Here is a 13,054-nt window from a genome sequence, read left to right as displayed (position 1 = left end):
AGTGATGTAAAAGCAGTTTTATTGGATTCCCACTTCAAGAACTTAAGTGTGTATGTGTGTGTTGAGTTGGAAGTATGAATTGGGGCAAATACCTCAGCACTGATGAAGTAAATTTCAGCCAAAAGGCGCAACAAGTTCCTCACGGAGCTTTGGCTTCCATCGCAACCGTGAAGACACTCTGCGCAGCTCTCTTCCTCTGAGCATCTACAGTCTGGATAGAATAGACAAAATCTGTGATATGAATTCTCTCAGTGACAGCAATCTTCTCCTTCTTGTATTTAGTCATTTAGTTAAGTAACACTGTCACTATTACCACTACCTACCTGTGTCTTTATTGCAACACCTAAAACCAATTATACCTCATGTAAATCACATCCATACTATATTATTGCAGATCTGATTTACATATGAACAATGAGATAAGATCATTTCAAAATCCTGAAATATGAACAGAACAGTTCTATAAAGTAGATTACACATCTACATAGTATGCCTGCGTTTTGTCTTCTTATCACTATAATATCCCTCTCTCAGTTTTAAGAATATTTCTATCATTTTACAGTCAGTCTGAGGATCATTTATCATCTCACTGTCAGCCTTTGATATCTTCCATCTCCCATCATCATACAGCAAACAGAATCGACAAGCAGCTCGGCACACATCCCAAACTTCCTGTTTCCTGGCTGTCTTTACTAGTGTTGCCCACAACTTCACCCTTGAACAGCCAACAAAGAAAGAAGAGAGAGGACCAATATTATCAAAGATTCATTAGTATGTAATGCTCAATAAAAGCTTGGAGTTATAAATTCAACAAGGCATAAAAGGCTTATTATATAGGCAATTTTCCAACTGGGTTCCTGGGAAGCTTAGCAACTAAAAATAATTACGAAGAAAACTTTAACCTGGAAAGAAGATAGACATAAAAAGGCATCCACGTGTATGCATACACATACATGTGTAAATGTGCACACACCTCTCTGTGTTGTCTGTGTTCTCTGCTTGTCTAGCCAGGTGTCCATCCACCATCTGTACAGATGCAGAGTGATGCTGAGCCTCAGCAGAGAGCTGAGCCGCTGGTCCAGATCCAACACTGCCTACAGGAACTACACAATATTTGGAGTAAAATATACATAAGTTTATTAATGCTGTTCTGCATTTTCTCCAAATACTGAATCAATAACATATTCTGGCTATTATGCATAACAAAAAGTCTAGTCATTTTGTTGCACAGCTTTAAGGCCTAACTATAATTTATAGAACATGGAAAAAAATCTGCACTCATATGTATAGCTTGAGTGTAATCCTTTTGAGGAAGTTACATAATTATCCCTATTATGCCATTTCCATGTAAGCATCAGGAAACATAACAAAGGGGCTACAGGAGTAAATGGCCCATTTCCAATGCTCTCAAACAGTGATGTCACTGGCTATAGTTCTATCAGAATAGACACATTAGAGTAAACAAAAAACAAAAAAGCATGTTGCAGATTTGTATTTAGATCTGCAGTTGTGTCAGCAGCACCAGGGGCATTCAAGCATTTGTTTTAGGGATTGGATTATGAAGAGAGGTCTGTGTCTGTGACTGCAATGTTGTTAAGAAGCAAAATGCTCCAGTGCGTGCGTACTCACCCTGAGAGTTCAGATACTCATGCACACACAATTACACACGCACTCATATGCACACACCTCTAATTGATGAACGTCTGCAGGACAGTAGAAAATTGCAGCAACATTACACACTGTAATTAATTAAATCTTCCAGCCTCAAGGGTTATTTGGTGTGCTGGCTTTGGAGCTCAGAACACAATGATCTGGGCGTCGCATGAGGTTTATAGGCAAAAACAAAAGTGCCTGTAGGGAGCAAAGGTTTTAACCCATGCCTGCAGAAGTCTCTCAGCTGTCAGAGGCAAGATCTTCCCTGCATCATTAGGACTGCTGAATGTTCATCTGATGCTGTGGACCAAGGAGTCTGGAATGAGTCTGAGATCAAAGGCTCTCTCCGAGCTCCACTTCATGATCCACTGCATACAGTCAATAGGATTTCACTATGAGTAACACTGGAATACACCCTGAAGCTGTTTCTCACACACTACCTTCAGCAGCAACAAAGTTTAACACTGCCATTAAAAGACCTTTGGAATGAGACACAAATTTAGATATGATAGCACCCACGATATGACAGTGCCCACCAATTTTGCTCTGTGAAGTTCATTCAATTTAAACTCAAAATCTGCGTTTAATCTGCCTTTGTTGTATTTTTTACGAAGACTGAGGCTCCATGGCGTTGAGCAGAAAGTGATGTTACTATTCTATCAGGCTGAGTCATCCATGATGGGATAACTGCTGCTCATCGTTTGATGCTATAAAATAGTCAGACACTGTGTTCATTTGTTATTACTGCAGATTTTCTCTCTAAAAAGTTTTTAAAAATTTTATACAATCTGTACTCATTTTTCATTAATACATTTACTTTTTCTAACTTTACTAATTCTACACTTCTCCACAGATATGTTTGTGATGTGCTCACCTGTGATTTCTCTTTCCCACCACAACCTTCGTTTTTAACATACCAGCATAATTTCCACCTGCTCTACAGAAGCACAGCAATTGTATCAACCCTAGTAAATCCAGGGAACACACAATCAGCCATAAATATCATATATGATCCTGCTATTTGCACATTCCTTCCTTAAATGTCCATGAATAAAGAAGAGAAGGTGCACTTCTCTGCAATCAGATTGTGTCTGAGATACGAGGGAAACTGACATTCAGGCTGATGTGCCTGTTTGATAAATGAAATGCGTCACTCCTCATGTAGAAGGCAAAGAGGCAAAAGGCTTTGTAAATGTGGACATTTGTTTTGTATCTATTTATAAGTCAGAGATGTGTTAAGAGCACATCATCGTGTCTAAGTGAAAACTGAAAGGAAGGAAGGGAAATCTGTACCTTTGGAGGTGTTGTCTGCATCCAGCACCATCTGGAAATAAGCAGGGGCCAAGAGTAGACCTACATCCACCAGGATGGGACGACTGTCTGTATTATCTTCAGGCTTGAGGTCCCTAGCCTGACAGAAAGAGAGAGAAGGTTTGGGATTTTAGCGTTAACTTGTAGCTGTAGGCTACACTCTCAGGAACGCTAAGATTCCAGGTGAAGCACCATACATTCAAAAAGACTGGTAACAATATTTTAAAGTTAAATGATTTTAATCTCATCGCACAACAATTACACTTACTGAAATCTTGTCTCATTAAAGCTGCACACAATTGTTTTAATTAACTTCAATACCCTGAAATCATACAACAACTCAGTTTTGAGGAATAGGAGGCTTTTTTCCTTCACTGTACTTATCAGCGATTGCAACTGATAAGCCAAGTTTGTTCTAACATAAAAAACCTGCCTTGCGTAGCTTTAAAGAACCATTATGTTTTGAATTGTTAGACTGTGACACAGAAGTGCTGAGAACCTGCTGCATAAGCATAGCCGCTTTATCCTCGGTCTGGGAGGGTGTTTGGTAGAGGGTCCCTCTGAGCTGCAGGAGGCGGAAAGCTGACGACAGGCTTTCCTGTTGTGTCCCATTATCCAACAGCATGGCTTTCTGAAGGTGAGTCAACGAAGCCTCAAGGCGTCCCTCCTCCTCTTCAATCACTGCCAACTCTGAGTGGACCTGACAGCGTGTTTCCAACAACATGCTGTTGATAATAACACATAAACATTTCCAGCATAAAATAACACATTATGACAGTACAAAAATCACACTACAGGACAAACACAAGGGATGTTCCTGTAGGTTCATAAGTGTGTACTATGATACAACCAAAACAACCAAACGTATGTTCAGTAAAGTGCAGATACAACAAAAATAGTGAGAAGTCCTAAGAAATGCACACATAACCCTGACTATTGATGAATTTAAAGAAGCTGGAAACCTTTGTGTGTCTTCCAGTATTTGGGCCACTCTGAGCAAAGGTGTCTTAATGTGTCTCCTGAGGTTGTGCTGTAAGAGGGGTAGGCAGAAACTCCACTGGGTAGCACACACTGCCTGCACGGCCCGGGGATCTCCCTCTCTCACTGCAGTCTGCAGCCACTGATCCAGCTTTCCTATCTCCTTCAGCCGGGCCTGTGGGATAACAACTACAGATTGAGAATGTCTCTTGTAGTATTGATAAGACAAAACACTTCTATCACTTGGATTGAATTGGGCTGAATAGGTTGTGCCAATCCTTAAATGTGACAGCTTTCTTGCAAAGTACGATATGGCATCAAATGAGATGGCATATGATGGAGCACCTCCACACTGGCTTTGGAATAGTCATTCATCTTCGCCTCTTTCTTCAGGAGGTTGATTTCACAGTTGATACACTCCATTATTATGCGTTGGCCAATACTCTAAAAAGAGAAATACACACGTGAAAAGTTCAAAAGTTTCAAAAGTTAGTGTTCAGCAGTGTATGGAAGAGAGGATGACACATATACAAACAGTTAGCCATGTTTTACAGCCAATCAAATCTTGTACATGCGATGTTGCTACTTGTGTAATAATTTCACTTGATTCATTAAGAAAATAAGGGCAAATAAGGGCAAAATTCTAAGAAAAAATCCACAACCTTCCAGTAAAAAAAAAAAGTTCAGCTCTTGGATTTGTGCTCAGCTAATTAATCTAATGTATTGTCAAGGGCCTACCTAAGAGAAGATGTCAAAATCCATTCATAAATATGTAAAGATACAGAAAGGAGCTTTGCTACTGCCTGAGGTTTTAAGAGAGTAGCGGACACTCACAGCCTCTTCCACCGACTTGAGCTCTTTCAAACAGTCGGCAGCTACTTTCTGATGTTTCGCTTGCAAGGCCAGCAGAGCCAACTCCAGGAGGAAGGAAACTCTGCAAATCCCAGATAAAACCTAATGTATACAATTCACAATACTTCAGAACAGTAATCTGAGCCATGTACTGTCCCCGGGATATCCATGTGTGGTTTTACAGCAGTGGGAGATTTATGAAGAGGACAGGGAGCAAGAAAGGTGTTGGATGGGAGATTTAATCAGGACATTCTGGGTCACAGACCTGTCGGCTGGTTGGATGGGTGTAATCTGTAGAGAAATCGAATTCACAGGCATAGACGATGCTTTTGTGCAATCCACCAGGAGATGGAAAATCTCCTCAAGCTTGTCCGAATCCTTTTTTGCAAGCTCATCCTCTTTTATTTCTTCCAACCCACTACAAACAGGAAAACGTGTTTGCGCACATTAATATACACATACATATACATACATTTATGTGTCCAAGAATACACATGCATCTGTTTTTCACCCCCCCTCTTTAATATACTCACACCAAACAGCACATAAACCTTAGGCAAAATAACCTATATGATGCTGATGACGGTTGGGTCAGACTGAGTCATGCTGTCGACGTTTATGGCTGAGCTTAAGAGCCATAAGGGGCTCTGACATGTTGAGTACATGCCTGCAGAAAGGGGGTGGGGGCTGGGACTGAGCTTGTGTAATGCCACACCAGAAGCTATTGTATACAAGTAAAGTACGCAGGCAGCTTGATTAATCGGCCCACTATAGGATGCCACAGGCTGAACTGAGAGCCAGTGGATCACTAATTATTAATTAATTAATTATTAAATTAAGTCCTGTAGCTTAAAAAACAGAGCAAATATAAAAACAAATACAGAATGGTAGACTTGAAAATTTTTGGACAAGTAATAACCTTGCAATGACCATCAACAAGGTCATAATTGCTAAAGTTTATGACTCAATTTGCCTCTACTTCATTCTAAAGAAGAAAAGATAAAGCAAACTCTTTCAAACATAATTTTGCCTCCCTAGTTGTTCAAATGTTTTCTCAAAGATTGTTACATTGTTAAAGCAGATCAAGGGCATCCTTCCCTGGACAATTAGAACTACAATATGTTTATTTTAGATTGAGTTGCACCAACAAAGATTAATTTAAACTAAGATCAGTTCTAATAGGTTTAAAATGAGTAAATCCAGATTTAAAATTAAGCAGAGCTCTGTTGTACAAGTTTATTGATGTAAACTGATATTAAATAGACTTTGATCAATATGGAGATGCTTGCTTACCCAAATTAGACAATAAAAATTAATTTGTGTGCTGTCAGGACATAGTAAGTATAAAAGAAGGGGGAAACCATGGCATAAAATCTCAAGGCTACCAGGAGTTGGAGCAATAGTGCTACAGCTGCATTTCTGTCACTGCCATGTTTAGTTGATCCAATCTTCCTGTTCAGCTTCATAACAGTTTCCTTGCCGAATTGGTACCTTGAGAGAAATTCAGCAGCAATTGGGTTGAATCTGTCCCTTAACTTTCTTCGAGAACTAGATTATTTTGCTCAATCCATCTCAAAAAGGCAGCCATAAAAGTTCAACCTCCTCGAGCGTAGATTTAAAGTTAATATTGGATCACATTTTAAATTGGTGTTTAAAGTTTTGGTGCAACAGAATTTAATTTAATCTAGGTTAAGAGCAAAAACTAAACTGAGGTTTGAAGAGAGGTTTAACTTGAATCTTTGTTCATTTTAAGTTTTAAAGTTTGGTGTGACATAAAGTTAAACAATGATTTAATCGGGTTTAAAAATGAATCCTTGTTGGTGCAACACAGCCTTAACTATGAATACATGGAATGAACTGTCATCATTACAGAAAACAAAAGCAATGCTCTCTGCAAAATTAATCCTGCAGCACTTTTAGCGCAATAAAACATGTAAAAATGAAAAGGTGTAGAAAAAACTAAACATTTAATGAAATGAAACACAAAAACTCTCCTTACCTTTTAAATTGCTGTATTTTGTAAATGATCGCCAAGGTAGTACACTGCCTGCTCATTTCAAGGAGGATATCATTCTCAGACAGCTTGTGTTGTACCTAAGGAGAAAGGGGAAAAGTCAGAACTCATACTTTATTCTTTTTCCTAAAATGTTTCACTAAAAGCCTACTGTCTTCAACATTAAGTTGAAATTGCATTAAAAATAGTCAGCAGATATTTATTGTCCAGGATAGCGTTATAGGTAAAGTCAGGACTCTGGTTACATAATCTACTGAGAATTCATTGTACACCTTGTTGTTAGTTAAGTATAATGTTTGGACTACTTTCATAAAGTCTTACCAAGTTTTAGTTTTAGGTATTCAGATACACCGAAGGATAAAATTCTCATTCGTGGGTTCAGATCATTTTCCTCAATCTTATACTAAAAATACATCTCAAAACTCACTGAATTATCTCAAAAAACGTAGAGCTTCAAACAAGGCTGTTTTTCTTACCTTCAAAAAGTTCTCACTTGATATGTTAACTCCCAAAAGGAATCCTATTACAAAATTCTTAAAATGTTTTCATTTTAGTATGTAGCAAAAAACACTGTTTACCAGCAAGGTAAAGAGTTTTGGATAAAGATGTGGAGTATGTGTCTTGATGAATTCTTCTGTCACTTTGGCAAAACTTCCAGCATCCTCCATTTTCCCAGAGTCCACAAGACTTTCAATCAGGTGCCTGAACAGAAGCAGACAGCAAACTCCAACATTTACTGGGATATTTCCATAATATATGGAGATGTGAGTCAATTTTAAGGATTTTTAAGGATTTTATTGAAGTAGTTCCAAGAAGAATATTTTTATATATCTTAAAATGTGTCTGGAAGGAATCTTTAAGCTTGTGTTTTGTTTTTGTTACACTGTGTCTATATGGTCTTTTTCAGTTTGAGCTGCTGTTAAACTGTATTGCATTATAGTTAACAATGTTTCAAATATTTTTAAATATATTTCAAGCCTTCATTACAGTGACAGTGGAGAGATTGGACAGGAAATGAAGGAGAGAAAGATGGGGGGGTAACATGTATCAAAGGTCTGCTGCTGGAATCGAACCGTGCACGCTGTTACATGGCATGTGTCTTAACCAGTAGGCTACTGGGGCATGCCATGCTGCAAATATTTTGATTACGTCAGTCAGTTGTTTCAGTCAGTCAGTCATTCACCATGCTATTCATTATTGTAGTGGCACAGTGAGTTTTGAAAGGAAGCCGTGCATGTTGGCCACCGTATCTTATATGAATGACATTCAGTTGTGATTTTGGTCATGCCAAAAATTTCTAATCCAATTAGTACCCTGACTATCACCGGCTTTATACTAAACATGCATGATCCATTATGTCCTCCGAACAAAGACGAACTAACATTTAGGCCTGTGGTAACATGGGAGAACATGAGAAGATGACTTACATTAGAACACATTCTCCACTCCATATAGGAGAATAAGGCAGTATTCAATTAACTTGGGAGCCAGAAAGCTGTGGTCACACATGAACTGCTTGTTAATTAGCTCTGTACGTCATCCCCATGAAAGCAGCATGAGACTTGGGGGGCACTGCGGGGTCACTTACATCATGAGTTCAGCCCTCCAGCTGTGGTCCTGGTCTGCCACCTCCTCCAGACTCTGGACCACCTGCCTGAGGGAGGAAACAAGGTGCAGGCACCGCCCTGGCTGCAGGAGAGGACGCACTGTCTGGAAGTACAGCACGGAGGCATTGAAAACCATGAAGTGGTATCTGCAAGAAACAAACCGCATACAGAACAAGTTAACAGAGAACACTGCATTATTTATACGATGCACACGCAAGCCATTTCCTCTCTCAGTACAACTCAATTCAGACCAAGTGTCATCTCTGAACACAAAAGTCCTGTGAATTGTAAATGAGTGTGGATTTACCACCGTCCAATGAGCCACAGGAGAGCACCTCGTATCAGCCATTCTATGTGAAATAAGTGATTTTTATGAATTCAAAGCGCTGTTTTAGAGAAAACTGTGTGAACAGAGAGAGTGCTTCTAATTTATTCACCAGAGAGCGTGTTGTGCATTAGTCTGGGCTGGATGGATTAGATATGTATTCCCTTTGGTGTTAATTGGGTTGCTCATTCAGCCCCTTTATTGACAGGTTATGAGTTCATTAGCAAAAAGATTCAGCGCTGATTGCTTGCAAAGGCTAAGCCTATATTTCAAAACACATCTTTCAGAACAAGAAACATGGGAATGTATGTTATATGATTCATTTTATTACATCTATATTTATTACCCTTTTCACCCTGCTCACAGAGACTTCCAGTCAGCTGTTAGAATGAGGAAGAATACATGCTGCAGATCAGCCAGTTGTGAATAATGGGTCGGGGTGAAGTATGAAGAATTGTTTTATATTTCAAATCAAACATTCATATCCCAAAATAATCTAGCAGCAGGCTGAACCCTCATAACCTATTTCAGCTTAAAGGCATTCCCTGATGTGAACATATTACTTTGATTATGTTTTACAGTTGCACCTGAGCACTGGTTTTGCCAAGCGATATCAGAGATGATAAACTGAACATAGTACAAATTAAGTCAACTTTCCTGACACTGAAAGCCAAACATGCTTCTAAAAGATAACATACCTTGGCTCATGCTTTGAAATTTCAATTGCTTTAAGAAAATACAACACAGCTTCCTCAAAGTCCTCCTAAAATAGAAAATAATGCAAAAAGGGTGAGTGAAAACTTGCCACATCATATAAACATACAAAGATTAGACAGGTAATTCAATAAAGGCCTCAGTTTGACAAAAGGCAAAGACAATCTTTAAAGTGCTCTAAACTATGAAAAGAAAAAGGGCAATGATGTGCCTTTCATACTGAATAAGAGATAGTGAAACCACAAGTGCTTGTTTACGAAGCTGGGGCAACTGCTCCATTTTTAGTCTAAATAAGTACAGTATATCTCTACAGTAACTGTGTGTGTGTGTGTGTGTGTGTATGTGTGCTTCACTGGCACAGAAACACAAACACACACAACCCCCTCGAGGAAATGTGTCCAATTTACTGTCCTCACCACACTCCCAGTGGCCGGCGGAGTCTTCTGCTGACCCTGGCAGAGGTAGGCTCGACACATAAATTGATTGGCTGGCGGATTCCCTTCAAAGTACATCTTTAGACACGCTGCGCTTATCTCCAAACAACCCAGCTGAAACACAGAAAAAGAGACATACAGAGGCCAACCAAAATAAATATTTCAACCTTATTTCATCAGCAGTTTCCTTAGTTTGATGCATTATTAAAACTAGTCAGATGTGACTAAATGTATGTGTGATGCACATTTATACAAATGACAAAAAAAAGTCTAATCTCATTGTTACTTTTTATTCAAGGAATTGCAGAACTGTCAGGGAAAAGATGATCCTGTAACAGAAAGTTTACCTGTATACTGTATGCTTTTAATCATGTTATAATTCAGTTAAACTAGTAAAACTTTACAGTAATGAACTCGGCATCACTGTGATTTTTTATGTGACTGGAATATTCATGTTTCTCTAGAAAACAGAAGCACACTGTGATGTAGTCCTACTGAGGATGCAGACTAATTCAGCATTCACTTAAGCCTCAGACTTCAAGGCAAGCTGCATTTTCACTGAAAACTCGCTGTATGATATAGACGAAAGAACAAATCACATTACAGAATAGCACTGTGTTTCATTATTCAAATATGTTTCCCTTGCCCTAGGACAGTTCGGTCTATATTAGTGAATATTCATTACTATTCCCCTCTGGGAGAATAGTTAGATTTAGCTAACAAAAGTTACTGTACTAAAACAATGAAAAATTAAATCTATGATCAGACTTTGCTCTGTAGAGGTTTTATTTCCACGCTTTACTGATTTGGTCTCACGTCAACTAACAACCACAAAAGTCCTGCTTTATTCAGTAAAACCCAATAAATCCCCTCTACATGCCAATAATGTCAGGAATTATTCAGCAACCTCCGCAGAACATGACGCTCGCATGTCTTCACAGCAGCAGATATTCACTGTGCTAATAAGAGTGAATTCTATTCTTCCCAGTCAGATGCGTATCTTTTATTCTTGGGGGCTGCTTATAGCATCATGTCTTATGCGACATCTCAGCAGTCACGAAATCCTCACAACATGAAAACACTCCTCATAGCACTTGGAGGGCATGGCTGCAGGCATATTCCTTCTCATATCAGTCATTCATTCAAAGATTGCAGCATCAGAGTCTAATGCTGACTCCTCATCTGAGTCTGATACTGACTCTGGGCCAATGTGTAGGCTTACATTGGCTGCCCTTAATGTACGTCCACAGATGCTTCAGTATGAACCTTGTGACAGAATTTACAGCAGACTATCATTTATACTGGAGCATATATAGTAACTGAATTCCTTTCCATTGACTAGTATACAGAAGAGCTTGGCAAACATATCTGGAATGGTATAGACACTGGAATTCTGAATGTACATACGTTATATTCATTATGACTACAGCTGTTATTCCCTTAACATTGTGATTTGTACTAATCAAAGCCTAAAAAGGCCTGAAAACCTTTCTATTCGGGGAGGCTTTTTCATCTTAACTCTTATTATTTTCTTTATGTTGTATGTTTTTAATGCTGTAATGCTTGAACTTTGATGCTTGAACTGCCTTGAGGACATAAAGTGTTGGATGGCACAAAACTACCTTAAGCTGAATGAAGGCAAGTCTGAAGTTGTCCTATTTGGCCCCCTTGACTCCATCAAAGTAATTACCAACAGTAATGGCAACCTGTCCACCTTTGTCAGACCTCATGTCAAAAACCTTGGTGTGATATTTGATTCCGTCTTTAAGTTTGACAAGCAAGTTAATGCAGTAGTGACAGACAGTTTTTTCCAGCTTCTTACTATTGCCAAAATCAAGCCATTTCTTGAGAGATCTCAAGAAAGTCATCCACACCTTTACAACCTCCAGCCTGGACTACTGCAACTCCCTGTATACTGGGATTAGTCAGTCGTCCCTGTCCCACCTGCAGCCAGGCTCCTGACAGGTACCCAGAAGAGGGACCATATTACCTCCATACAGTATTGTGACTTTTATTATTCTACTTCAGGGATAATTTTAGACTGACATTATTTCTAAGAAACCACTGTCTTAGAAAACACAGTAAGTATGCCCTGTCCTTAACCATACACTTGACTCAACTGACTCAGAGCCTGCTATCCAGGAGCTGCCACTTATGACCTCAATAAAAACTGTCTAAAATCCTGCCTACGATCGTGCTGACATGTTGACCAGGTCTACACACCTGTAGGCCTACGTTACCTGTAGTGCTGCTTCCGCGCACAGGACGTACAACTCTGGGGCACTACGTGGAATTCGTCCGCTGCTTCCAGCTGCTCTCATCTCCGTGATCAAACTGTACGCTGACTGCAGAGCTCCAGAGTCTGCAAAAAATACATAAAAACAGTGAAGGAATACGTTTACCACTCTTTATAGCTGTAACTGCCCCTAAAACATGACAAACCTTGTTGCTCATTGGCCTTGGTGAGATACTGACGTATATCCAGGTCCATGTCGGTTGAAAGTTAACGTTATCCCATTAAAACTGTACAGGTATGTGTAACTAGCTAAACAACAAAATGCGAAATTGTTAAACCGTTAGAAAAACAACAAGTCTGGTCATTAACTCAGGTGTTGAGGTAAATATGCCAGTAGTTAGTTTCAACAACCAAATACGTCAACAGAAATGCTAAGAGTTTGGTTTAGCATATCCCACCATCCGCGTTTGTAGTTAGGGAGCGTTACTTAGCAACCGGAGAGAAGGTTTGAACTACGGTAAACGAAAAGGTACAAAAGGGTTTGACACTCTCATTTAGTCCAATGCATATACTTATCTATCTATCTATCTATCTATCTATCTATCTATCTATCTATCTATCTATCTATTTATCCCCTCCTCCCATACTCCATCTCATTCTTTCTGTGAATGTGTATATGTGTGTGTGTGTGTGTGTGTGTGATGTGTGTGTGTGGCAGCGTGCACATGACACACAAACATACACACACATGCATACAAAAAGCACTTCTTCATGCTTGTGGGTCCAACGCATCTTAGTAACTTCAAAGTGCATCATTAGAAATCAGGCCACTCAGTGTGGAAATACAATTAACTTGGTCAAACCAAATACCGCTACTGATGTGACAGGGGACAAAGTAATCAGGCAAGGCAAGCCACTGTGGCTCTCCCT

The 13,054-nt window shown here is 39.3% G+C and overlaps 1 protein-coding gene across 4 annotated transcripts in view; it reads right to left on the bottom strand.

Annotated features, from left to right (window-relative positions):
* Window positions 1-12,624, bottom strand: part of LOC121911432 (cilia- and flagella-associated protein 46) — a 57,892-nt gene extending 45,268 nt beyond the window's left edge. For all 4 annotated transcript variants that reach the window (XM_042432903.1, XM_042432905.1, XM_042432904.1 and 1 more), the window contains exons 1-16: window positions 12,331-12,624; window positions 12,129-12,250; window positions 9,871-10,002; window positions 9,439-9,503; window positions 8,397-8,561; window positions 7,387-7,510; window positions 6,794-6,888; window positions 5,060-5,212; window positions 4,777-4,876; window positions 4,288-4,386; window positions 3,927-4,117; window positions 3,464-3,689; window positions 2,947-3,064; window positions 974-1,103; window positions 591-715; window positions 93-211 (exon numbers count right to left, since the gene is read on the bottom strand). In XM_042432903.1, the coding sequence (XP_042288837.1) occupies window positions 93-211; window positions 591-715; window positions 974-1,103; window positions 2,947-3,064; window positions 3,464-3,689; window positions 3,927-4,117; window positions 4,288-4,386; window positions 4,777-4,876; window positions 5,060-5,212; window positions 6,794-6,888; window positions 7,387-7,510; window positions 8,397-8,561; window positions 9,439-9,503; window positions 9,871-10,002; window positions 12,129-12,250; window positions 12,331-12,379 (2,013 nt within the window). In that variant the 5' untranslated portion in view covers window positions 12,380-12,624. The remainder of the gene's footprint in view (window positions 1-92; window positions 212-590; window positions 716-973; window positions 1,104-2,946; window positions 3,065-3,463; window positions 3,690-3,926; window positions 4,118-4,287; window positions 4,387-4,776; window positions 4,877-5,059; window positions 5,213-6,793; window positions 6,889-7,386; window positions 7,511-8,396; window positions 8,562-9,438; window positions 9,504-9,870; window positions 10,003-12,128; window positions 12,251-12,330) is intronic.
* Between the last annotated feature and the right edge of the window lie 430 nt (window positions 12,625-13,054).

Source organism: Thunnus maccoyii, chromosome 14 (assembly GCF_910596095.1).
Source record: "Thunnus maccoyii chromosome 14, fThuMac1.1, whole genome shotgun sequence".
Classification (NCBI taxonomy): domain Eukaryota; kingdom Metazoa; phylum Chordata; class Actinopteri; order Scombriformes; family Scombridae; genus Thunnus; species Thunnus maccoyii.
Note: the sequence above shows the minus strand (reverse complement) of the source record. Positions and strands in the feature narration are given on the sequence as shown.